The 27,753-nt window shown below is 37.0% G+C and overlaps 1 protein-coding gene and 1 pseudogene across 3 annotated transcripts in view; one reads left to right on the forward strand and one right to left on the reverse strand.

Moving 5' to 3' along the window:
- Window positions 1-27,753, forward strand: part of HEPHL1 (hephaestin like 1) — a 115,980-nt gene that overhangs the window by 42,279 nt on the left and 45,948 nt on the right. For all 3 annotated transcript variants that reach the window (XM_050758901.1, XM_050758902.1, XM_050758903.1), the window contains 4 exons: window positions 18,440-18,652; window positions 19,262-19,441; window positions 22,400-22,654; window positions 25,385-25,553. In XM_050758901.1, coding sequence (XP_050614858.1) covers window positions 18,487-18,652; window positions 19,262-19,441; window positions 22,400-22,654; window positions 25,385-25,553 — 770 coding nt within the window. In that variant the 5' untranslated portion in view covers window positions 18,440-18,486. The remainder of the gene's footprint in view (window positions 1-18,439; window positions 18,653-19,261; window positions 19,442-22,399; window positions 22,655-25,384; window positions 25,554-27,753) is intronic.
- On the reverse strand, window positions 9,812-11,493 carry LOC126936306 (prohibitin 1-like; annotated as a pseudogene).

Here is a 27,753-nt window from a genome sequence, read left to right on the forward strand (position 1 = left end):
TGGCATGAGCCACCATGCCTGGCTCCCCTTCATGTTTTTTCTTTCCCTTATTTCCTCCCTCTCTTCTTCCTTGCTCTTCTTTATGTTGACACAAAACTCCTCAGTACCTGCTCCACCATGCCCCAGAAGCACACTAGCTTTCTTCCTTGTCACTTAGTCATGCCTGATTTGCACATTGGATAAAGGGCAACATGCTCCTTTCACCCAGTAGCAGCATTAACTGTGGGTACGGTTTTATCAACAGAAGCTGATCCCCACTCCTTGCTTCAGGCTGCTATTTTTGGTGCTGCCTTTGTGAAGCAGTCCTGTCTTCCTTCTTGTGTGTACTTTAGGAATTTCATTAGGGCAGTTTCTGGATTCCTCCCTAATTGAAAAATATTAAACAACTTTCTTAGACTTTTGAGACACAAGTATTTCTCTAACATCAAAAATAATTTTTGCATCCTGTATTTCATTCTTGCTCATGACCTGGTGGAATGAGTCAAAAGGTGCTGTACCTGCTAGGTGATTGCTTCTGGGAAATGTGCCAGCACAGTGCCATTAACTCTGAGGCAAATCACATTATCATCAAAGGGGAGTTTCTGGGCATTAACAAATATCCCAAGGCAGCCTAACTTGTGTGGCAGCTGCCCCAGCCATGTCTCTGTAAGCAGCCAGAGGGGAGAACTCTGATGGTGAACACACAACTGGGATTGCCCTTTGTTCTGCACTCTTTTCCTCCACCTGGAGTGCAGCCAAGATTTTGTAGTTCTTAATTATTGAGGATGAGCACAAAAATTGTGCCAGGTGAACTTTAAGGTGTAACTGTGAATGCATTTTCTTTAATACAGTTTTTAAATACTTTTATTTTATGTTCAGGGGTATATGTGCAGGTTTGTTACATAGGTAAACTTGTGTCATGGGGATTTGTTGTAAAGATTATGTCATCACCCAGGCATTAAGCCTAGTACCCATCAGTTATTTTTCCTGATGCTCTCCCTCCTCCAACCCTCCACCCTCTGCTAGGCCCCATTGTGTGTTGTTCCCCTTTATGTGTCCATGTGTTCTCATAATTTAGCTCCCGCTTATAAGTGAGAACATGCGATGTTTGATTTTCTCTTCCTGTGTTAGTTTGCTAAGGATAATGGCCTCCAGCTTTATCCAAGTTCCTGCAAAGGACATCATCTCATTCTTTTTTATGGCTGCATAGTATTCCAAGGTGTATATGCATGACATTTTCTTTATCCAGTTTATCACTGATGGGCGTTCAGGTTGACTCCATGTGTCTTATTTATACTGCAGGTAGAAAGTAAAGCTGTACCAAGATAGTTGTTCCTGACTTTTCAAATATGGAGAAAATAGGGGCATCTTTAAGTCTAATTTTTGTCTTCTTTCTTCCATATGTTTCTGGAAAGCATACCTTAATAGAGTTAATGGTGTCCTGAAAAATCATTTAGGCCAGTGATTCTAAAGCTTTATAGGGCCACAAATTCTTTTTTCAAAAAAATTGTGGTAAAACATATGAACATAAAATTTACCATTTTAACCATTTTCAAGTGTTCAATTCACTGGCATTAATTACATCCACAAGGTTGTACAATCATCACCATGATCTATTTCCACAACATTTTCATCATCCCAAATTGAAACTATATAGCCATTAATCAGTACCTCTCCATTCCTTCCTTTTGTTGCCCCACTGGCAACTTCTATTCTAATTTCTATGTCTATGAATTTGCTTATTCCATCTCATATAGGTGGAATCATACAATATTTGTTCTTTTGTGTCTGGCTTATTTCACTTAGCATAATATTTTCAAGGCTTAGTTATACTGTAGTATGCATCACAATGTAATTCCTTTTAAGGCTGAATAATATTCAATTGCACGTATATACCACACTTTGTTTATCCATTCATCTATTGATGGATGCTTTGGTTGTTTCCACATCATGGCTATTGTGAATAATACTGCTATAAACATTGGTGCACCACAGATCTTTCTGACCATCTGTGAGAGCCATGAGCCCTTGCACCAGAAAAGTATGTATGTGCACAATTTTCTTTTTGAGATGGGGTCTTGCTGTCACTCAGACTGGGGTGCAGTAGTGCAATCATGGTTCATTGCAGCCTTGAACTCCTGGGCTCAAGTGATCCTCCTGCTTCGGCCTCCCAAGTAGCTGGGACCACAGGCACCTGCCACTATACCCAGCTAATTTTTCAAATTTTTTTCGTAGAGATGAGATCTTGCTATGTTGTCCAGGCTGGTCTCAAATTCCTGGCCTCAAGCAAACCTCCTGCCTTGGTCTCTCAAAGTGCAGAGATAACAGTCATGGGCCACTGTGCCCAGCCTGTGGATAAAATTTTGAACCCGCTTTAAAGAGATTCTCAGGGTCCCTGAAAACATTCATAGGTCCTTAAATTAAGAACATTTCAAATGTTGCTTACCCAGGAAACCTTCTTTCTATCCTGTCTGCAGGACTCTCTCATTTCAGAAGTATGTTGGTTTATCTCATAACACTTAATATTGGCCAGGCATGGTGGCTCATGCCTGTAATCCCAGCACTTTGGGAGGCCAAGGTGGGTGGATCACCTGAGGTCAGGCATTTGAGACCAGCCTGGCCAACAGGCGAAACCCAGTCTCTACTAAAAATACAAAAAATTAGCCAGGAGTCGTGGCACATGCCTGTAACCCCAGCTATTTGGGAGGCTGAGGCAGGAGAGTCACTTGAACCTGGGAGATGGAGGTTGCAGTGAGCTGAGATCATGCCATTACACTCCAACCTGGGCAACAGAACAAGACTCCATCTCAAAAAAAACAAAAAACAAAAAACAAAACAAAACCAAAATAAAAGCAAACCCCATTAATACTGGTATAGTAGACATACAAATGGCCAACAGGTATATTTAAAAAATGCTCAACATCACTAATCATTGGGGAAATGCAAATCAGAACTACAATGAGATCTCATCTTACCCCAGCCAAAATGGCTATGATCAAAAAGACAATAAAATGCCCTCCCCCAAAACACAAAACACAAACAACCAGATACTGGCAAAGACACCAAGAAAAGAGAACACTTATACACTGTTGGTGGGAATGTAAATTAGTACAGCCACTATGGAAAACAGTATGGAGATTCTTCAAAAAATGAAAAATAGAACTACCATATGACCCAGCAGTCCCACTACTGGGTATTTATGCAAAGGAAAAGAAATCAGTTTATCAAAAGGGTATCTGCACCCCCATGTTTATTGCAGCACTATTCGCAATGGCAAAGATATGGAATCAAACTAAGTGTCCATCAGTGGATGAATAGATAAAGAAAATGTGGTATATACACACAACAGAACACTATTTGGCCATAAAAAGCATGAAATCATGTCATTGATTTCAGCATTGTTGCAGCAACATGTATGGAACTGGAGGTCATCATGTTAAGTGAAATAAGCTAGGCACAGAAAGACAAATATAGCATGTTCTCACTCATATATGAAAGCTAAAAAAAAGTGGATTTCATGAAGATAGAGAGTAGAGTGATAGATAACAGCAGGTTGGGAAGGGTGTGTGTGGTAGGGGGATGAAGAGAGGTTGGCTAATGGGTACAAACATATTGTTAGATAGAAGGAGTAAGTTCTAATGTTCAATAGCACCATAGGGTGACTATAGTTAACAACAATGTATTGTATATTTCAAAATAGCTAGAAGCGAGGACTTGAGATGTTCTGAACACAAAGAAATGACAAATACTCAAGGTGATGGATACCCTAAATACCCTGACTTGGTCATTTCACCTTCTATGCATGTAACAGAATATCACATGTACCCCATACATGTATACACATATCATATATCAGTTTTTAAGAACTGGTACGGTAAAGGGGACCTTTTCTGTTTGCTTCCTCGTGTGTGTCTGTCTCTAAATTAGATTGTAGGGTTCCCAGGAGCAGGGACCATCTCGGATCTTGCTGGGCATTGCTTCCCAGTACCTGGCCTAGTGCTTGGCATGTGGTAAGTGCTCTCTAAACACTTTTTGTGTGCTTCCCAGATCTAGCCCAAGATCATCAATACTCAGAGGAAATGTGCTTGGACCAAAATCTTACAGTTGATTAGGAGCTGAATTGGGATGGACACAGGCTATTCATTACTATTCTATCTCCCATTCTAGGGCCCTCTCCACTGTTCCACACTGTGCCTTTGCCTGTGCAGGTAGTTAAGCAGCACTGCCCATCCTGTGTGCAAATCTCCGCAGGCCACTGGGAAGTCTTGATTTTCAACCTTCCTGGGTCTACCAGAGGGATTCTTGTGAAAGTTTAGAGCAATGGCCATGTCTTTAGTTATGGGCATGAGGGACCCTTGATTTGCTTCTCCTCACCACCATATATAGTTTTTCAAAAGGTCTGTATTCATTGATAAACCTTTCATTGAGCACCCACCAGGTGCCAGACACTGATTCTGGGTCCTGAGGATAAAAGATGAATGAATCATAGGCTGTAGTGAAAAAAAAAAAAAAATCAATGACCATAAGTATAAGGAGTTAATTTCAGTGCTCTTAATTCTGCTCCATTGATCTATATACTTATCCTTGGACCATTGCCACAATGTCTTGATTACTGTGAACTTCTAGTTAGTTTTGAAATGGAGTCGCATAAATCCTTCAACTTTGTTATTCTTTTCAAGGCTTTTTGGCTATTTAGGTTCTTTGCCTCCATATATATATTTGATCAGCTTATTAATTTTTACCAAAAAAAAAAAAAATCAGCTAGGATTTTGGTAGCAGTTGCTTTGCATTAATTTGGTTGACAAATTGTAGGAAAATTCCATCTGCATTTAAAAAACAAATGGTCATCTTGCCAATATTGAGTCTTTCAGTCCATGAACATGGAATTTAGGTCTTTAATTTCTCTCAATAATGTTTTAGTTTTTAGTTTACAAGATTTGCATTTATTTTGTTAAATTTATTCCAAAGTATTTTATTTTTTCTGTTGATATTATGAATGGAATAGTTTTCTTAATTTCATTTTTGGATTGTTTGGTGTTAGTGTGTAGAAATAGAATCAATTTTTGTATGTTGAAGTTATATTCTACTTCCTTGCTAAACTTGTTTCTTAGTAGATGTTTAGTAGATTTGCTGGAATTTTCTACATATGGACTTACACCATTGTGAATGAAGAGAGTTTTAATTCTTCCTTACCAATCTGTATACCTTTAATTTTTTTCTTTTGACTTATTACATGGCTATAACCTTTAGGAAAATATTTAATATTAGTAGTGAGACCAGATATTCTTACCTTTTTCCCAATCTTAGGAAGAAAGCATTTTGTCTTCCTCCATAAGCATGAGGCTAGCTGTGCATTTTTTCCAGATAGCTTTTTATCAGAAAGAAAGTTTCTTTCTTTTTTTTAAATTTTGAATTTTTGTGGGAACATAGTAGATGTATATATTTATGGGTTGCATGAGATATTTTGATACAAGCATGCAATGCATAATAATAACATCACAGTACATGGAGTATCCATCACCTCAAGCATTTATCCTTTGTGTTTCAGACAATCCAATTATACTCTCGTTATTCTAAAATGTACAATTAAATTATTTTTGACTATTGTCACCCTGTTGTGCTAGCAAATAATAGGTCTTATTAATTCTTTCTGTTTTTTTATATCCATTAACCATCCCCACTTCCTCCTACCTTTCCACTACCCTTCCTGGCCTCTGGTATCCATCCTTTTATTCTCTATTAGTTCAATTGTTCTAATTTTTAGTTCCCACAAATAAGTGAGAACATGTGAAGTTTGTCTTTCTGTGCCTAGCTTATTTCACTTAACATAATGACCTCCAGTTCCATCCACATTGTTGCAAATGACAGGATCTCATTTTTTCTTGTGACTGAATAGTACTCCATTGTGTATATGTACCACATCTTCTTTATCCATTCGTCTGCTGATAGACACAGTTGGCTTCCAAATCTTGGCTGCTGTGAATAGTGCTGCAATAAACATGGAAGTGCAGATATCTGATTTCCTTTTTGGGGGCTACATTAAAATGGGGTATGTACCCATACCAGTGGGATTGCTGGATTGTATGATAGCTCTATTTTTAGTTGTCTGAGGAAATTTCAAACTGGTCTCCATAGTGGTTGTACTAATTTACATTCCCACCAACAATGTACAAGGATTCCCTTTTCTCCACATCCTCACTAGAATTTTTTATTGCCTGTCTTTCGAATAAAAGTCATTTTAACTGGGTTAGGAGAATATCTCATTGTAGTTTTGATTTACATTTCTCTGATGACCAATAATGTTGGGCACTTTTTCATACACCTGTTTACCATTTGTATGTCTTCTTTTGAGAAATAGCTATTTAGATCTTTTGCCCATTTTTAAACCTGGTAATTAGATTTTTTTCCTATAGAGTTCCTTATATATTCTGGTTATTAATCCCAGATAGGTAGTTTGCAAATATTTTCTCCCATTTTATGGATTGTCTCTTTACTTTGTTGATTGTTTCCTTTGCTGTGTAGAAGCGTTTTAACGTAATGTGATTCCATTTGTCCACTTTTGCCTTGGTTGCCTGTGCTTATGGGGTATTACTCAAGAAATCTTTGCCAAGACTAATGTCCTGGAGAGTTTCCCCAATATTTTCTTGTTGTAGTTTTATAGTTTAAGGCCTTAAAGTTTTAATCCATTTTGATTTTATTCGATTTTTGTTTGTGATGAGAGATAGGAGTCTAGTTTTATTCTTCTGCATATGGATATCCAGTTTTCCCAGTACCATTTATTAAAGAGATTGTCTTTTCCCCAATGTATGTTCTTGGCACCTTTGTTAAAAATGAGTTCACTGTAGATGTATGGATTTATTTCCAGGTTCTCTATTATGTTCCATTTGTCTATGTGTCTGTTTTTATGCCAGTACCATGCCATTTGGGTTACTATAGCTCTGTAGTATAATTTGAAGTCAGGTAATGTGATTCCTCCAGTTTTGTCCTTTTTGCTTAGGATGGCTTTGGCTATTCTAGTTTTTTTGTGGTTCCATATAAATTTTAGGAATGTTTTTTCAATTTCTGTGTTGACTGTCCTTGGTATTTTGATAGGGATTGATTTGGACAGTATGAACATTTTAACAATATCGATTCTTCCAATCCATGAACATGAAATGTTTTTCCATTTTTTTGTCCTCTTCAATTTCTTTCATCAGTGTTTTATAGTTTTCATTATAGAGCTCCTTCACTGCCTTAGTTAAGTTAATTTCTAGGTATTTAACTTTATTTGTAGCTACTGTAAATGGAATTACTTTCTTGATTTCTTTTTCAGATTATTCACTGTTGTCATATTGAAATGCTACTGATTTTGTATGTTGATTTTGTATCCTGTAACTTAACTAAATTTGTAAGTTATAGTAGTTTTTGGTGAAGTCTTTAGGTTTTTCCAAATATAAGATTATATCATCTTCAAATAAGGATAATTTGACTTTTTCCTGGCCAATCTGGATGTCCTTATTTCTTCCTCTTACTGATTGCTCTAACTAGGACTGGAGGAAATTCTTTTCTATTCCTAGTTTGTTGAGAGTTTTTCACTAAGTAAGTACTGGATTTTGTTTAATACTTTTCTATATCTGTTGAGATGGTCATGTGGCTTTTCTATATCTATTGAGATATATTGATATATTATTACATTAACTAATTTTTGGATGTTAAGCCAACCTGGCAATCGTGAGATCAATCCCATTTGGCCATGGCATACAATGCTTTTTATATGCTGATGAATGTGATTTGCTAATATTTTGTTAAGAATTTTTGTGTCTAAGTCATGAGGGATATTGGTCTGTAGTTTTCTTGCGATGTCTGTATCTGATTTTGTTGTCAAGGCAATACTTGCCTCATAGAATGAATTGGAAAGTCTCCACTCTTCTATTTTCTGAAAGATTTTGTAAAGTATTGGCATGGATTTTTCTTAGTATTTGATAGAATTTTTATATAAAACCATCTAAACCTGAATTTACTTTCAGGGAGGATTTTTAGTTACTAATTCAATTTCTTGTTATACGTATATTCCAATTTTTTATTTTTATATTTTAGTCAGTTTTGGTAACTTGTGTCTTTCTAGAAATTTGTGTGTTTCATCTCAGTTGTCTAATATTTTGGCAGAAAGTTGCCTATATTTCCTTATGATACTTTTAAATTCTGTATGGTCAGTGATATCGCCTCTTTCATTCCTGACTTTGGCAATTAGTGTTCTCTTTCTCTCTTGGCCAGTCTAAATAAAGTTGTCTCAATGTTGTTGATCTTTTCTAAGTACCAACTTTTGGTTTCATCTATTTTTTTTTTCTGTTTTCTTTTTCATTGATTTCTGTTCCAGTCTTTATTTCTTCTTTCTGCTTGCTTTGGATTTGTTTTTCTCTTCCTTTTCTAGTTTCTTAAGATGAAAGCTTAGGTTATTGATTTGAGACGTTTTTAAATTTCTGAGATAGATGATTTAAAATCTAAATTTACTTTTTAAGCATGGCTTTACCTGTATCTCATACATTTTGATATTTTTGTCTTCATTTTAATTCAGTTCAAAATATTTTACAATTTCCCTTGTGATTTGTTCTTTGACCTATGGGTTACTTAGAAGTGTATCATTTTATTTCCAAATATTTAGATGATTTCAAAGATTTCTTTCTCTCAATATTTAATTTAATTCCCTTGTGATTGAAAAATACGCTTTGTGTGATAGTAATCCTTTTCAATGTATTGAAACTTATTTTATGCCTAGTATATGCTCTACTCTGGAGAACCATCCATGTGCTCTGTAATGAAGGTATATTCTACACTCATTGGGTACAATGTTCCAGAGACATCATTTAGGTATAATTGGTTCATAGTATTGTTCAAGTCTCCTATATCCTTGCTGATTTTCTGGTTAGGTGTTCTATTAGTTATTGAGAGTTGAATATTGAAATCTTCAACAATTATTGTTGAGTTGTCTATTTCTCCTTTTTTTGGGGGGAAAGTCTGAGTGTCTCTTATTAACAGCAGTTTATACAGATCTGTTTTCAAAGTTCAGGCACAGAGCCCTGGAGAAGAGCAGTCTCTGAATAAGGACGCCAGGAACACAGGATGTACACATCTTCGGCAGGCATGTTTAGCCGCAGAAGGATTCAATACTTCAAATTGGAATTCCACTGGATATTTGAGAGGGACCAAAGTTGAGGGTAGAAAGAAGTCTTCAACAGGACTCAGATCTCAGTCTAGGGCTCCTCTTGCACTGTCTAAGTCCATCCAAGGACCCTGGGGGGCAAGAATCAGGCCAATCCATTTCAACAGAAGCAGATTCTTCAATCTGCACTCAGTTAGTTCACACTTGTTTCCACTGGTCCCACAGTTAAAGAGAATTGGCCTTATAGTAAGAGACAGACCACTTTCTCTCTGACCCTCTCCAGCACCTCTCTTCAGCTGCATCTGTGCAGGAACTGCTGGGAAAATTGAGGCCTGCCTTTTCAATTCAGCATGTGCCTTTACCCTCAAATATTCAATCAATGACAGGATGGAGGCTACCTGTGAACTCAGGCTGACAACTGTTCTCCCCAGTCCATCACACACATTGCCCTACCTTAGTTCTGCCAATTGCAGTACCTAGGCTGGAGCTACAGTAGACCTCAGATTGGGACCTAAAGCCAGTCTGCCTAGGCACTCGGGAATTTTTCGTAGCAGGTGTGGATAAAAAAGTAAATGAATGTGATAATGTGAGAAGAGTGAAAGAGCTTCATTTGATAATTAGACATCTGAAGTGATTTTACTTTTATTTTATTCACTTTAAGTCAATCATGAAATTTCACAGTGATTTCTCAGGTAGGAGCAGAAGGAAGACAGTGTCAAGAATCAATGGGTCTGTGGCCCAGTTGGCCTGAGGAGGTGCAGGCAGGGTGGGTCCTCACTGGGGCAGCTGGAGGGGCACAGACCGCCCTGCTAGAAGGTAGATGATGTTATGAGAGCGTGAGAACTGGTATGCAGTGTCATCTGAAGCTTCCAGCTTGTGCAGCTCAATCTGGCCATCACCTGTGGTGGCCAGTGAGTTGGCACTCAGCTCAGCTGCCTTGGAGACTCCCTTGGCAGAGATGATGACCACCTTTTTTTGCTGCTCAGACTTTTCCACCATGAATTTGGCCCTCTCTGATTCCTGCTGAGCCACCAGTTTCACTCCTACCACTTCTGTGAACTCCTTCCCAAAGGTCAGATGTGTTAAGGATACATCATCCAAGATGAACTCAAAGGTGGTTGCTTAGTCTGTAAGGTCGTTGCTGACCCGCCTTGGAGACCAGCTCTCTCTGGGTGATCAGTTCTCCAGCATCAAAGTAAGCCATCAATAACATGAGGATCTTTTCACATCATCCAGGATGAGCTTAAAGGTGGCTGCTTGCTCCATAAGGTCGTTGTTAACCTGCCTGGAGACCAGCTCTCTCTGGGTGATCTCCAGTATCAAAGTAAGTAATCAGTAACATGAGGATCTCTTAGTGTTGTACAGCAGCACACGCTCATCATAGTCCTCTCCAATACTGGTGAAGATGTGAGGAAGCTGGCTAGTGACAGGCTGGAAGACAATGTGCACTGTAATCTTGACATTCTGTAAATCTTCACTACCAGTGATGACTGGTGTGTTATGTGAGCAAGAGTAGCAGTCAACGATAATTGGTTTCTGTACCAATAGGATGAGAAAGTGAGTTCCTTTCCCTACTGCAATGTCCTGTACTCCATGGAATCTGCCAAAGATTTAGCTCTGTGCTCAGTATCCACATAATATAAGGCAGAGCTCACCATGCCTCCTGTAACAGCTAAGGCCAGGCTAAATTTGCCAAAGGACTCTAATACTTTGGCAGCCATGTTTCCTTCTGCTGGACTCTTCTACAGCCAGCTTCTATTCCCTGTTCTTTAAATTAAGTCAGTTTTTCCTTCATGTATTTTGATGCATTTTTGTTAGATATGAATACATTTATAACAGTTACATTTTCCTGATATATTGACCCTTTTATCACAACAAAATATCTTTATCTCTAATAATATTTCTTGTCTTAAAATCTATTTTGTCTGTTATTGATATAGCCTCTTACTTTTGCTATTTCAATTATTTTACTTCAACCTATTTGTGTCTTTGAATGTAAGACACAATACAAACAGCATATAGTTGAATCTTGCTTTTTTTCCCCCAGTGTGACAATCTCTGCATTTTGATTATGGTGTTAGACCTTTCACACTTAATGTAATTATTTATTAGTTTGATTTATATTTGTCATTTTGCTAATTATTTTCTATATGTCTTATGTCTTTTTTGTTCCTCTGGTCCTCTTTTACTGCCTTCTTTTGTGTTGAGCAAATATTTCTTAGAATAGTATTTTAATTTCTGTTTATTTTTTAGCCTATATATCATTGAGTCATTTTCTTATTGGTTTGCCTCGGGATTGTAATATGCACCCTAGTTTATCACTTTTACCAACTAAATTCTGGCAAAATGTAGAAGCTTTGCTCCATAAAGTTCCATTCTCTCCCCCTCCTTTGTGCTATTATTGATGATATCTATCTATCTATCTATCTATCTATCTATCTATCTATCTATCTATCTATAATGCCCTTCTCTAAATAAACCCAGCAATACATTGTTATATACTTGGTGCTTTATATTACTTTATGACTTTTAAAAAATAAAGAAAATAAAGGAAAATATATTTATAGAACCTCATATAAAGTCATATATTTCCCATTTCTGGTGCTTTTCATTTCTTCCTGTGATTTCAAGTTACTCTTTGGTGACATTTATTATTAAGGTTGGTCGTCCTTTAGTATTCCTTGTAAGGCAGTTCTGTCAGTAACAAACTCATTCAGTCTTCATTTATCTAGAATGTCTTGCCTTTAGTTTTGAGGGATAGTTTTGCTGGATATAGCATTCTTGGCTAACATTTCCTCTCTAGCACTTTGGGTATATCATCTCATTGTCTTCTGGTTTCAAATATTCAGTTGAGAAGTCAACCATTAATCATGCTGATGCTCCCTTGTACGTGATGGGTCATTTTTCTCTATCTGGTTTCAATATTACATTTTTGGCTTCCTTTACACTTTCCACAGTTTAACAATGATGTATCTATTTGTGGACCTCTTTGTATTTATCAAATTTTGGCTCATTAGGCTTCTTTGATGTGTAGGTTAATGTTTTTCATCACATTTGGGAAATTTTTGGCCATTATTTCTTCGAATATTTATCCCATACTTTTTTTTGTTGTTGTTTTCCCCTCTTTCTGAAGACAACTGTTATACACATGCTAGTAAATACACTGTCCCACTGGTCTCTGAGGTTCTATCCATTTTCTTCTATTTCCCTCCCTCTCTTTTTCAGATAGGATAATTTATATCGATCTATCTTCAAGGTCACTGATACTTTCTTTTGCCTTCTTGAATCTATTGTTGAGCTCCTCTAGTGAGTATTTTATTTAATGTATTGTGCTTTTCAATGCCAAAATTCCAATTTGATTCTTTTTATTATTTCTATTTGCTTATTAAGATTCTCTATTTGTTGAGTCATTTGTCCCACTTTTCTTTAAACCTTTACACATAATTCCTTTTAGTTGTTTGAATGTATTATTATAGCTGCTTTGAAGTCTTTCTCTGCTAAATTCAACTTCTAAGGACATAAAGAGAGATAGTTTCCACTGGCTGCCTTTTTTTCTCTGACTATTAATCACACTTGCCTGTTTCTTTGTGTTTCTCATATTTTTGTTGTTCTTGAAAACTGGATTTTTTTAAAGAATGTAATGTAGCAACTCTGGATTCTCATTCCTTCAACTCTAGGTTATTTGTTGTTGTTTGCTTGCTTCTTTGTTTAGTAACCTGTGGGCTAAATCTGTGGATTATCTTTCCTATGGTGTGTGGCCACTGAGATTTCTGCTTTTTTTATTATTTATTTTTATTTTTAAGTCTGGCTTCTGAGAGGTCATTCCTATGTCTGCTTAGCTTACTGGTCAGCAAATGATTGGAAGCAGTTGTGCCTAAGCATCTTGAGCCAATAAATCTTATGTTCTCTGCTAGTGGATCTGTGAGTGGTTAGAAAAACAATGCTGTAGAATCCTACTCTTCTTAGCTGCTGTTCAGCAGTTTCAAGCATAAACATTGCTAAATGTTTTTATTCAATTTCTAGATACCAGAATGGTTTGTTATTTTTTAAATCAATTTTGTCTAACTTTATAGTTGCTTTTTTGGGAAGAGAATTTGCTGACTTCTTTGCTCTCCTTTAATGAGGTTTTGTCTTTGCTATAGCTATAAGCTTGAAAGTCTTAAAGTCTCTGCTTAATTCAGCTTAGTGTTTGCTGTGAGCCAGACACAATGCTGGGTTGTGAAGAAGAGTAAATATACAGCTGTTGCTTCCAAGATATCATCCAAGGGAGGGGTAGAGAATGGAACTTAGAAGTGGGTTGAGCGGGTGGGGCTAACATTAATTGAGAAGCTATTTTATGCTAATGCCTGTGCCAGAGGTCTTATATACATTCTTTCATTTAATGATAAAATGAACTAGTGCTTTCTTGACCTACATCTGAAATATGCTTAAGTATTAGGAATTATTTAAAAATAAATTTTATTGGTTTTTAAATTTTATTTTTTATTTTATTTGTTTTATTTTTATAGAGATGGGGTCTCGCTATGTTGCCTAGACTAGTCTCAAACTCCTGGCCTCAGGCAATCCTCACACCTTGGCATCTCAAAGTGCTCATATTACAAGTGTGAGCCACTGCACCTGGACTGGTTTTTGCTTTAATATAAAAAAGTATAAAGCAGGGAAAATTGCACACAATCTGATTCTTTACATACTCACTAAAATTAGTTCAAAATAGAAAATTAAAGAGAAAGTACCCTATGAACATGGTTAGAAGTTCTTAAGAGTAACGAGGTAGAAGAAGAAAAGTTAAAACCCTGCTCGCTTGTCTTTCACTCGAAAGGCAATAATCTTAAACAATTTCTATAAATTTTTCACAGACTTTTTTCCTATACATATATTAGCATGTATGTATGTGTATATTCTTGCTCATTTATATAAAAGGGGTTATGCTAGAACACTTTCTGTTTTTCACTTTTTACTTTGTCTTGGAGATTTTCTCATATTAGTACATATAGTGAGACTTCCATTTAACAATTGTGCAGTATCCCATCATATGAACGTATCAGTTCAGTATTGATAATTTAGGTTGCTTCCAGTTCATGTAATTTGAAAAACATTTTCAAGTATGTTTCTCAATACATTATTACAAATAAAATTGCTGGTTGTACATGCTTTCTTTGAATAGGAATTGGCAAGCTCTCTTCTGAAAAATTGCATATTTTACTCTTCTGCCGTTTGTTTATGAATGAGCTTAATTCTCCCATGACCCCATCCATCCTCCAAATTCTCAAACCTGACGGGTAAAAAAATTGTGTGAATTTTAAAAGCTCACACAGCCTAGAACATATATAAGTAAATAAATAGTGTTTTATACTTTCATATTGTTAATGTTACCATTGGTCAAAATCCTTAATTAATTCTTTTGAAAATGACTTTAAGAACAACTTAATAAGCTACCTATCTCCAAATCACTTCTTCCTTTATATTTATACTTTATTTTTGATTTCCAATGATATTCTTCAACTTCAGTAGTGGCACAAAGGCTCTGTTTGGGGATTCTCTCTCCTCATTTCAATAATAGCCTTCAATAACTCCTAATAATAATAAAAACAAGACCCACTAAGTAAATTGTGAACATAAGAATTTCTAGAACAATTGTTATTTATATTGATTTGTATCATGTAATCAATTCAAAATAAGTGATCTCAATAGAAACTTCAAGACAAGTCCACTCTCACTCAACTCCTGACCCTCCGTATATAAATCTCTCCATATAGAAAAGAATCTTCCAAGACATGCATTTTATTCATAGAGCTTTGGACAAAGGCAGTGTAAGGTAATGCCACTCAGTCATATTTTATTTTTTTTTATATATATATATGTGTGTGTGTGTGTATATATATATATATATATATATATTTGCACTGGGGTAGGTCTTAAAGATACAACCATGAGCAAAAAGAAGCCTGGTATTTGCTTTAATGCAGCTTACAGTCTAACATGAGATAGAGACATTAATCAAGCAATCATACACACACACATGATATTTATACGTGTGTGTATATGTATACACATATACATGCTATATATGTGTTTTATATCTATATAGTGTGTGAATATATACACATACATACATATACACATGTATAATTAAAAACCTACATAAATGCTATAAATAAATAAAATGGCTTACTAAAAGGCTACTATATATCAGGCACTGTGATAAGCGCTTTATAGATATTATATCCTACAAGTCTCAACAATCTGATCCTTTCCTTACTCCTTATACGAAAATTAATTCAAGATGGATTAGAGACTTAAATGTTAGACGTAAAACCATGAAAACCCTAGAAGAAAACCTAGGTAGTACCATTCAGGACATAGTCATGGGCAAGGACTTCATGTCTAAAACACCAAAAGCAACGGCAACAAAAGCCAAAATTGACAAATGGGATCTAATTAAACTAAAGAGCTTCTGCACAGTAAAAGAAACTACCATCAGAGTGAACAGGCAACCTACAGAATGGGAGAACATTTTTGCAATCTACTCATCTGACAAAGGGCTAATATCCAGAACCTACAAAGAACTCAAACAAATTTATGAGAAAAAAACAACCCCACCAAAAATTGGGTAAAGGATATGAACACACATTTCTCAAAAGAAGACATGCATACAGCCAACAGACACATGAAAAAATGCTCGTCATCACTGGCCATCAGAGAAATGCAAATCAAAACCACAATGAGATACCATCTCACACCAGTTAGAACGGCAATCATTAAAAAGTCAGGAAACAACAGGTGCTGAAGAGGATGTGGAGAAATAGGAACACTTTTACACTGTTGGTGGAATTGTAAACTGGTTCAACCATTGTGGAAAACAGTATGGCGATTCCTCAAGGATCTAGAACTAGAAATACCATATGACCCAGCCATCCCATTACTGGGTGTATACCCAAAGGATTATAAATCATGCTGCTATAAAGACACATGCACACGTATGTTTATTGCAGCACTATTCACAATAGCAAAGACTTGGAATCAACCCAAATGTCCATCAGTGACAGACTGGATTAAGAAAATGTGGCACATATACACCATGGAATACTGTGCAGCCATAAAATAGGATGAGTTCGTGTCCTTTGTAGGGACATGGATGAAGCTGGAAACCATCATTCTCAGCAAACTATTGCAAGAACAGAAAACCAAACACCACATGTTCTCACTCATAGGTGGGAATTGATCAATGAGATCACTTGGACTCTGGAAGGGGAACATCACACACCGAGGCCTGTTATGGGGGGGGGGCGACGGATGGCATTGAGAGTTATACCTAATGTAAATGACGAGTTGATGGGTGCTGACAAGTTGATGGGTGCAGCACACCAACATGGCACAAGTATACATATGTAACAAACCTGCATGTTGTGCACATGTACCCTAGAACTTAAAGTATAATAATAAAAAAAGAAGAGGTAGGAATTTATGATTATCACCACCTAACAGATAAGAAGCTAAGAGTCACAGAAGAGAACGAAATTGCCCAAGCTGCGTATCTAACAAGTGATGGAGGTAGGATTCCTTTCCAGGCAGTCTAATTTCAGTGCCTGTGAGCTTAACCACTGGCTCTACTGCCCTTCTCTCAGTGTGAATACATTTTAGAAAACTGACCCAGTCCAGGGAGTTCAGGATTGCCTGAGCCAGACCATGCTGGACCTTCTAATCTACATTAAACACATTTGACCTTCATCCCAACACTGATGGGAAGCCATGAAATGATTTTAAACAGGGAACAATAGAATTATATTTAAGATTTGAAAAGATCACTCTTGTGGTAGCTTGGAAAATGGATTAGAAAGGCAAGAGGAAGGGAAGCCAACTAGGAGGTTACTACAAAGTCCAGGTGAGAGACGATGGTAGTTCAGGCTATGGATGTGATGATGGAGACCAACATAAATAAATGGATGAATTTGAGAAGAAGCAGAGATAGGACCCTGTGGTATTTTGGAAATGGAAAGAGAGGAGGAGGAAGAAAAATGCTTCCTTTGTTTCTGGCTTGTGGCTGAATATTGGTAGTGCCTTTTACTGGGAGTAGTGGCAGTGGCTGAGGACCAAGCTTGGGAGAGGAGAGCTAATACTCCCTGGGAAAGGTTGCATTTGCAATCTTCTTGAAGTTTACAAGTAGGGATGTCAAACAGACAGTTGAATATCAGTGTAAAGTACAGAGGTGAGGTCCTGGCTGGAGATAAACATGGGGGTCACTGGTGCGTGGCTGATTGGTGGCACTGTGGGGATGAGCACTATCGGCTGGGGAGAAAGCACAAGGCATGGAAGGAAGAAGCCAGCATTATACTTTTAGGATTTCTGACAAAAAAATGGCAGATACAAGAGAGTGAACTGGAAAAGTGGACTGAAAAAGAGTGGTCAAAGCATATGATGTGATGCCACATGAGTCAAGGAGGGAGGGAGCTGACAATAGTATCAAATGCTGCTGAGATAACACAATTTTTTAAAATGTCATTTGGATTTAATGGATGAGGGGCAGCTCTCTGGAGTTTTTTTCCTATGTCCTGTTCCTCTATCACATTAGATAAGTATCAAGTTAGAAAGCAGCAAACTGCATTAATTTAACTTTGAGTACAAATAGTTTTGTCAAAATACTATTCAGTATTATATTCTCACCCCGTATTGAGAAAAAAATGTAAGAAACTATTTTAAAAAGAATGTTTTTGCATCTTTTGGAAACCATTCTTGAAAACATTGAAGACATAATTCATTACATTACTGAATAATTTATATATAATAACTTTCTTGAAAATACTCTCTCAGAATCTAGTACTAGTAAAAAGTTCCTTTCTCTTAAGTAACTAGTAACTTTCCCTTTACTGGACAATGAAACAGTATAAGCTAATTATATTCACCTAATATATATTAACTCTATATTTAACAATATAACCTAAATATAATCAGGAAATTCAAAGCTTCAGTTGATATGAAAGGGCTCTAACTAATTATGTAGCATATGGGTTTAATTTGTAAAGTGGCTCATCAGAAAGAGTCCTTATTATGAACATTTATTAAGTTCCTAGTTCTGTTCAAAACACTCTGTATACATTGCCTCATTTAGTTATTACATCCCTGTAGGATAGATATCAACATTTCAGTTTTACTGATAGAGAACAGAGACATTGAGAATTTAAGTAACTTGCCTCAAGTCCCATAGCAAATGAATTTTAATTCAGTTATGTTTGATTCCAAAGCTCTGGCCCTCTCTACTATAGCATGTGATCTCTGTGTTTTAACTATGTTTTATCTTTTTTTTTTTTTTTTTTTTTTTGGAAGGAGCCCTATACCCAGATGGAACATCTGGAAGGAACAAAAATGATGACATGGTTCCTCCTGGAAAAAACTACACCTACGTCTGGCCGGTGAGAGAAGAATATGCACCTGCTCCAGCCGATGCCAACTGCCTGACCTGGGTGTACCATTCGCACATCGACGCCCCTAAGGACATCTGCTCTGGGCTAATTGGTCCCCTATTGGTCTGCAAGGAAGGTAAAGAACTTTGTTTCCAGGTAACTAGGGAGTTGAAGTGTGAATAAGATTCAGGTCTTATTTTGCCTACCTCCTTTGCTCCACACAGAATGTGCCTCTTCTTCCAAATTTCTTTAGAAATTCTAACATGGAAGATTAATCCGACACCATAGCAGGGGGCAGTAATTCAGATTTTTTGTCTAAGCATCATCACAGCATTCTTAGACTTTATAGTTATTTTTTTAAATGATATTTCATAACACAATGTATAGAAAAGTGAGAAATTTAGTCAAATGACCAGGGATGCCTTTTGCTTCATTATTTCACCTAAATAATCATTTGCTATTTTATACCTTATTATTTGACTTAGCATGTCCATACTTTGTCAATAAAATGAACTCCCTTTAGAGATAGCCAGGCTTCCAAGTATGCGATTATGAAGATTTCTGTTTTATGACTTTTCTATGGCTCTGTCATTTCCATTAAAGTCTTTTGCTGATTTTATATTGTGGGTTATCCTTGTAGGTATAGGTCTTCACCAAACTTCACACTTACCTGACACTATTGGAAGGAAGCAAAGCTCATCTTGAGTTAGTTCTTTCTCTCTACTCTTTTGAATGTGCCTGATAGGTATCCTGAATAGATATTCAGGGACACGGAATGATGTGGATCGAGAGTTTGTTATAATGTTTACTCTTGTGGATGAGAATCAAAGCTGGTACCTCGATGAAAATATCAAACATTTCTGCACGGACCCTGATTCCGTTAACAAGAAAGATGCTGTTTTCCAGAGGAGTAACAAAATGCATGGTGAGTACTTCCCATGTTCCCAAACATATACCAGGCCTTTTATACTATAAGGTACCACAAGGGATACAAAATACACAGAAATGTTGATCTGAGTTTGGCAAGATTTATAACTCAGTGATGACCATGGTTAGAAAGTGATACAATACATGACACATGTTTGAACCTGAAACAATCTGAGGGGGACAAAGCAGTGGATACATGCTAAATTGGGCATGCAGTGTGGACAAAGCCATAGAGCTTTGGAAAAATGGAAGGATCAATGTTATATTGTAACTGGAAAAGAATCGGTGCCTGAGATGAGCCCAGAGCATGGGTGGGCTTTGACTGACTGGAAGGAGAAAGGAGAATGAAATCATCATCCTATAATAATCCTCTGTTTTGCAACATTTTGCTTTATCCAGTAACCATTTTCTGAGCCGCTGCTAAATTTTAAGAACTGAGTTATACATGGGGTTTAAATAAGTACTTATGAATTCATTACATTTCCCAGGCATTCTTTACATCAACAAAATTTATTGAGCATATACTATACATCAGACTCTGTATTTGTTCAAAATAGTGAACTTCTATAGTTACTTCATTAGTTGACACAGGGCACTTACTCGTGCCTGTTTTGCAAAGCAGTAGCTTAATGTAGCATTTTAAGATTTTCTTAGAGAGTTCTAGTAAACATAAAGGAAATAGTCAACCTACATATCCCACCTTATTTACTGACATATCTTCTCCTTCTATTGCTTGTCTCTCTCTCAGAATTGTTCTAACCAAGTTATCCTCAATATAGTCATAAAATCATAAGAGAAATAGAAGGAGCTGATGATCATCTGACATCTCCATTTTACAGAAGAGAAACTGAGGTCAAGAGTCTATCAATGACTTGTTTAAGGTCAAAGTGATAATTAGTGCCTGACAGTTTCCTGAGAGAAGTCCCATAGCAAATAAATACAAATTTGGCCATGTTTTATTCCAAAGCACATCAAGGCATGATTGTCAGTATGTTGACTATTTCCATTGTATTGCACGCCTTCTCTTTTCCTTCTAGTGGTATTTTGGAAACCTTGTGTGTAGTGATTCTTGGAAAATATTTTAGGAGGAAAGGAAGTAAGGGAGAGAAAGAAAGGGGAAGGCAGGGAGGCAGAGAAAACAATGAAGGATGGAGTCAATGAAGATGTAAATTCAAATCATTGCTGTGACCAGTTGTAATTCATAACTTTTACAAAATGGGAGTGATGATCTCAAATATTACAGAAAACTACTAATTGTGATTATTTAAGACTCACCTGCCCAAATAATTCCTGTTACTCTGTATTTATTCTTTTGAAGTGAAAATGTCCAACAAAATGAAATGAATTACATAAGCAAACACAGATTACATGTATCATAAAAAGAAGCCTGTCCAGGCACAATGGCTCATGCCTATAATCCCAGCACTTTGAGAAGCAGGTATGGGAGGATTGCTTGAGGCCAGAAGTTCAAAACCAGCCTGGACAACATAGGGAGATCCGTTCTCTACAAAAAATTCAAACAACAACAAAAAAGTGAGCTGGGCATAGTGGCACATGCCTGTGGTCCCAGCTACTTGTGATGCTGAGGTCAGAGGATTGCATTAGCCCGGGAGTTTGAGGCTGCAGTGAACTAAGTGCCACTGCACCCCAGCCTGGGTGACAGAGCAAGATCCTGTCTCAAAAAACAAAAACAAAAAACCCTAGTCTGTATGCTGAAGTAGATGTGTGTTTGCAAACAATCCTTCAAGACTGGAAAAGGGCCAGGTATGGTGGCTCATGCCTGTAATCCCAGCACTTTGGGAGGCCGAGGTGGGTGGATCACTTGAGGCCAGGAGTTTGAGACCAGCCTGGCCAACATGGCAAAACCTCTCTCTACTAAAAATACAAAAATTAGCTGGGGGTGGTGGTGGGCAACTGTAATCTCAGCTACTGGGGAGGCAGAGGCAGGAGAATCTTTTGAACGCAGGAGGCAGAGGTTGTAGTGAGCCGAGGTTGTGCCACTGTACCTCAGCCTGGGTGTGACACAGCGAGACTCCATCTCAAAAGAAAAAAAAAAGAGAGAGAGAGACTGGAAAAGGAGACCCAATCAAGTAAAGAAAAAAATTTTATTAAAAAAAATCTAGCCTATGGAAGATAATTAATATGTACAAGATTTATTGATCAATTTATTTAAATTTACTAAAATAATTTAGAATTAATTTCAGCAACAATTGCCTTTTAACTCAGTTTGAACTTAAGAAGGGATGTTGTGACTTTTTAAAGCCCTGAATCCAGTTCTTTTCTGAACTTGGTCAAGTCCCAGCTGCCATTTAGATGGTTTTAAAGTTTTTGGTCCTGGACTTACGCCATAAACTTAATAAGATTCTGCCCCAGCAACATGTAGTAAAAACTGTTTTTCTCTTGGCTTTTTAAAGTAAACAAACAAAACAGTTCTCATAAATCCCTTTTAATCAGTTCCTTTCCTTTCCATCTCACTACATGCTTTTGACACTTCAGTAAGTAGATACTATGTGCCAGTTTTTCTGCTAGGTCCTGATAACTGTTAAGATGAACAAAACAGGGTTTCTAGTTCCAAGGAGCACAAAATCTGGTGGAGACAGCAGATATGCCAGTGAAGGATTAGGACAGAAGGTGACTGAGCCTCCTGTAAATATGAGCAGCACTCTGTTTTCTCCTGACCTCATTATTGCGTTCTCACAGCAGCTCCGAGGCTGTTTTCAGTGTGTGCTGATCTTCGCTTTCATTGAGTGTTTTTTCTGGAAAAAGGACAATACAAACATTTCTTTTTTCTTTTGTACAATATATATTTCTAAGAGCCAGGTTTTTCTGCACCAAAACCTTACAACCAATGGTCTGCACTGGTTTTCCAGCCATACTCAAGTATGTATTACCAACATTTCTGGTTCTGGTCGCCTCTGCAGGGGAGTCTCTTCCACTAGTGTGTTTCTATTTCCAGCCCTCAATGGATACCTCTTCGGAAACTTCCCTGAGCCGGATATGTGTGTTGGTGAATCTGTGTCCTGGCACCTATTTGGAATGGGGAATGAGATAGACATCCATTCCATCTATTTCTATGGTAACACCTTCATCAGCAGAGGGCATCGGACTGATGTCGTCAACCTGTTCCCAGCCACCTTCCTTACAACAGAAATGATAGCCGAGAATCCTGGGAAGTGGATGATAACCTGCCAGGTCAGCGACCACCTACAAGGTAAAAAGGACAAAGACCAGTCGATATGTTTAGAATGGTACAATAAAACCACACAGTCACCAGTGCTCATCCAATGCCTACTGTTAGATAGAGTCTTGTATGTATTATATTTAATTAGGTAATAAATATACAGGAAAATATAATGCTCATCTCTTTGATATTCTATCAACAGATATTTATTGACCACTTCTGTATGAAAAAGGTGGAGAAGTGATTAAAAATTGATGAGACCTTCAAGGAACCTATAATCTAGTAGTTAGACATAGTTAGACATTCACAAAATGAATAAAATTTAAGGCAGAATGAGACAAATGCCCTTTGGGGGTTGTAGTCACTACTCTGGAGCAATCACAGGGGCTTCCTGAGGAGCTGGCTCCTAATATGAGCCTTGAAATATGAGTAGGAACTGAATAGATAAAGAAGGAAAGACTTTCCAGATAGAGGAAGCAAAATGAACTGGGAAAAACACATGTTCTCTTTGAGCAACTGTAAGTAGAATAATAAAGTTTTAGCACTGGAAAGGACTTTCTGGATAATAAGGACCAATCGCCCCTTCAATTATTTAATTTCCTTTTGAACATCTCTTGTGAGTAGTTATAGCACCTCACCTCATCTCTGGACTGCTCTATTGGAATGTTCTTCCTCAAATTGAGACAAAATCCATTGACCTGTAGCTTCCTTCATGGCCTATCACAGGTGCATGATAAACATTTGTTGGCTTAAGTGCCTGTTGAATGACCATGGAATGTTCTTCCTCAAATTGAGACAAAATCCATTGACCTGTAGCTTCCTTCATGGCCTATCACAGGTGCATGATAAACATTTGTTGGCTTAAGTGCCTGTTGAATGACCTGGTCCTGGTTTCTTGGCACACCATACACTATGTCCTTTCTGAGCTGGACCATAATGTTCCTTACAGAGAAGTGATGACAGAAGAGCCTGGGGAGGCTCATCAGGCCCCTTAGCAAAGCTAAAGAGGTGGGGCTGTGTGATCCTTAGCTCTTTAGGCACACCAGTGACATAATCAGTGCAGTTATTTAGGAAGATAAATGTATGCATGCAAGAAGGACTTGATAGAGGAATTCTGGTCACTGGATGCTAGTTAAGAAGCATTTGATAGCATTAGAGTTCTAACATCAAAAGGGTCTGCCCTCAGATGGTGAAATCAAGACAAAAAAAATATGTTAATGGAATAGACATAGAAGAAACAATGTCTGATTAAATTTGGATACTAACTTCACCTAGTCACTAATAGGTGCAAAGATCCAGCTGAACAAGAATGTGATAACACATTCTTGTTCCTGTCCACCTTCCGCAGTGAATCATAGCATTAGTCAACTGCAGTATCCCAATTACATTCAACTGAAAAATTAATCAGTTAATATGCACTAGATGCTCTTCTGGAAAAACAAAGATTAACAAGACAAGGTTTGTATTCTCAAAGAGTCTCATGCTGTTAAATCTGGGGAGAAACTGTAGATTTAAAATCAAGGTATCAGCAGCCATTTGAGATTAGTAAGATTGCTAAATTAGCCCAATAGTTGTGGACATAAGCTGGTATTTATACTTTCACTGAAATACAATATTTCTAAATTGTCCGTGCATTCAGAAAAAAGTTATTCTAAAAAATTAGAAAATATATATAATTGGAGGTTTTTTAACAAATAGAGACAGAGTCTTGCTATGTTGCCCAGGCTGGTCTCAAACTCCTGGGCCCAAGCAATCCTCCTACCTTAGCCTTTCAAAGTGCTGGGATTATAGGCATGAGCCACTGGATCTGGCCCCTATACATTGATTTTAAAATCAGTAGTCCCATAATAGATATATTTTACATTCACATTTTAGTGAATATCTTCCCTATTTTCTATTTCTTAATATGCAAATATGTATGTATTTTATAAAATGAAATCAGTCTATTGATGCCTCACTGTAGCTAACTTTTCTCGTTTACAAATATATCAGAAACACATTTTCATGTCGATGAATATAGAGCTTGGGTCATCATTGTTAATACTTTCAGTGTCCATTATAAGGAGATTACAACTTACTTAATCAACACTCCATTACTTAACGCTTATGTTTCCCACCAATTTTTTTCTATTATAAACAGTACTGATGACTATTATTTATAGATGTTTGCACTTTCGTCTGAACATTTCCTTAGAAAAACTCCTAGATTTAGAATTCCTGGGTCAAAGAGTTTGATTTTTTTTAAAAAAGCTATGGACATACATTGCCCCATTCTCTTTTGGAAATTGTTATTCTTCTACCTGAAGTGTACGAGTATGGCTCTTTCCCAGTCATCTACCAACCTGAGAATTTTTAGTCTTTCTAATCTTTACTAATCTAATCAATGAACATAGTATCATTTGAATACTGTCAAGGTGTGAGTACTATTTGAGTACTATTAAGGTTGAACTTTTTTTTTCCCTTTGTTTATTGGCCAATGTTACTCCTTTTGTGAATAAACATTTCTGTTCCTTGCTCATTTTCTACTGGAGATTTACTTGTTTTCATCTTTATTTGTAAAAGTGATTTACATATTAATATTTTGTCATATGTATCACAAATATTCCTCCTGTTGCCATTTATCCTTTTTAAAAAAACTTTATGGTCTAATTTTCTGTACAAAAGTCTAAATGTTCAATAGTCAAATCTATCAGTGTTTTCCTCTATGATTCCTTTTGTGAGCATTTATGCCTCAGCTCGTGGTTTTCCTCTGTTCTGCAGCTGGTATGCTGGGGCAATACAATGTTGCTAACTGCAAAAGTGATATTTTCTACCCGGAGATGAAGGGTCAACAGAGGCGCTACTTTATAGCAGCTGAAAAAGTTCTTTGGGATTATGCTCCTCAAGGCTATAACAAATTCAGTGGTCTTCCTCTAAATGCCTCTGGCAGGTAAGCACTCTTTGCTGGTGTTTCTAAGCCTCTGGTCAGAGAAGCATGTGTTGGGCTTTCTTTGTGATCTCATTTGTATTCCAATCGCTGCTCTGATGAGCTCATACTGCATGGATGGCATAGTGCTGCAAAAGCACGGCTGAGAACTGGTAGAATATTTCTTGTTTTGTGACTTACTGGCTAAATCAAAACACTAGATCATTCATTCATTGATCAGAATTTCCTGAGTAGGTACTATGTGCAAACTCCAGTGCAAAGTGCTGTTAGAAATCCTTTGACTCCTGATTTGAATGAAGCATGTTCTCTCTGTGCTCCCATAGAATATACTATTTAAAAAATTGAATCTAGCAATTTATTAGATGGATCTGGACTCCTGTGACTTGTTACTATATAACCATATGCAAAGATGTCTGTGAAGATATTAGAAAATGTACAGTATGATATTAAGAATCCTTTTTTATATTTAAGGGAATGTTTTAAAAATTCTCTTTGTGATCAGTAAAACATCATTTGCTTCCTTAATTGTACATTTTATTCATTCATTCATTTATTCATCCATACATTCACTAATTATTCCACCAAACTGATGCACTTGAACCCTGCCTAAAGAATTTGTGTGAACCATATGTGAAAGACTCTGATATCAACATTCTCTATTGACTAGTATTTCTCCATAAACAGAATATTGAGAATTAGCATTCAAAATTGTCTTAGGGGCCTTGTAGAATTCTGAAGTGCCTTCTGAAATACGAAAGATTAAACTATATTCAATCAATATTTAATGTGATATATGAAAGCACAACGTGCAAGATGACATGAGGGATACAAGGATATCTAAAGCAATAAAAAGCAGAAGGAGAAGTTGGGTTCACAGGAGTAGAGAAGTAACTGCAAGTTACAAATAAGAATGAGGTGAGTTGTCCTGGTAGTGAGTTATCTGGGTGTTCAGAGAGAGCTAAGCTAGTCATAGAGGAAGTGAGACTTAAGCAAGATCTTGAGGAGTGATAGAATTTATCTAACTGAATAGGGAAGAAGGGAATTTTAGATGCAGGGGTTGATGCAAAACACCTATGGCATGGGGGGAATGAACAGATGAGACTGCAGTAACAATTTGCATAGAAGAATGGGCATTTGCATAGAGAAATAGAGAATTGGGGTAAACGGAATATCAATTGCAGAGGGCCTTTAATCTTTTTGAACATTATTTGACTGGCAATTGGAAGCAATTGAAGATTTTGGAGCAGGTAAATGACAAAATTACCATTTTGGAGATTAATATTGTATTAAGTGAAAAAGTAAGTGCAGTCTTGGCCATTAAAAGTAATTTGTAATCACGGTCTTGGCCATTATGACCATTTGGCTTACTTTTGCACTAATCTAATAGTTGTGTGTGTATATGCTAAGAAGAGAAGTAAATGAGCCAGTATCAGATAGAGAATACAGTTCAGAGATTCATATAACGGGCCACACCCAGTGTGATTAGGGCATGAACTGGGGTCATGGTAGTGGGAAGAAAGGAAAAGAAAAGATGCACAAGGAGAGTAGAAAAGGAAGAGTGCCAGAAAATTTTACAAAGTAAGGATGAATGAGTTAAGGGAATGAAGGAGAAAAAGAAAATCTACATGGCTGCAGGAGTGATGGTACCATTAACAGAAATAAGGTAGTATAAAGACAGTATTAGTCAGAATTTATATTATCATATTCATGACTTGGAAATTTGGCATTTCATGTATATGGTTTATATGGTAGCTCTCCATTAATTACACTATTTGATTGACTAGACACTCCATTTCTTAATAATGCCATATGTCAAAGAGCTTACTAGATGCAGAGACTATTGATATTAACATCAGCAAGAGAGAGAGGGATGCTTATTCTGCAGAGAAACCGGTTAGCTCTTTGTAACTCTGTAGAACACCATTCTCGGACTCTAATATTGGTAAACAAGGAGTTTACTTGTGCCTGCTTCAGTTGCTGGACCTCTGGGGGAAGAAAGTACAATGGCTAAGAGAGAAATGAGCTTGAGTATCATCCAGACACTGAAGACTTTTAGGGCTGGTTGACTATTCCTGGGAACACTGTCGAAGCCTTTGCTGTCTTTTCTGGGGAGAAGGGTGGGTGAGTGGACTAAAAGTGATAGAATAAAGCTCCATAATTAAAGCATTTGGTGGATATGTTGAGAAGTGTCCTCAATCGGGTT

The sequence above is a fragment of the Macaca thibetana genome, chromosome 14 (assembly GCF_024542745.1).
Source record: "Macaca thibetana thibetana isolate TM-01 chromosome 14, ASM2454274v1, whole genome shotgun sequence".
NCBI classification, from domain to species: domain Eukaryota; kingdom Metazoa; phylum Chordata; class Mammalia; order Primates; family Cercopithecidae; genus Macaca; species Macaca thibetana.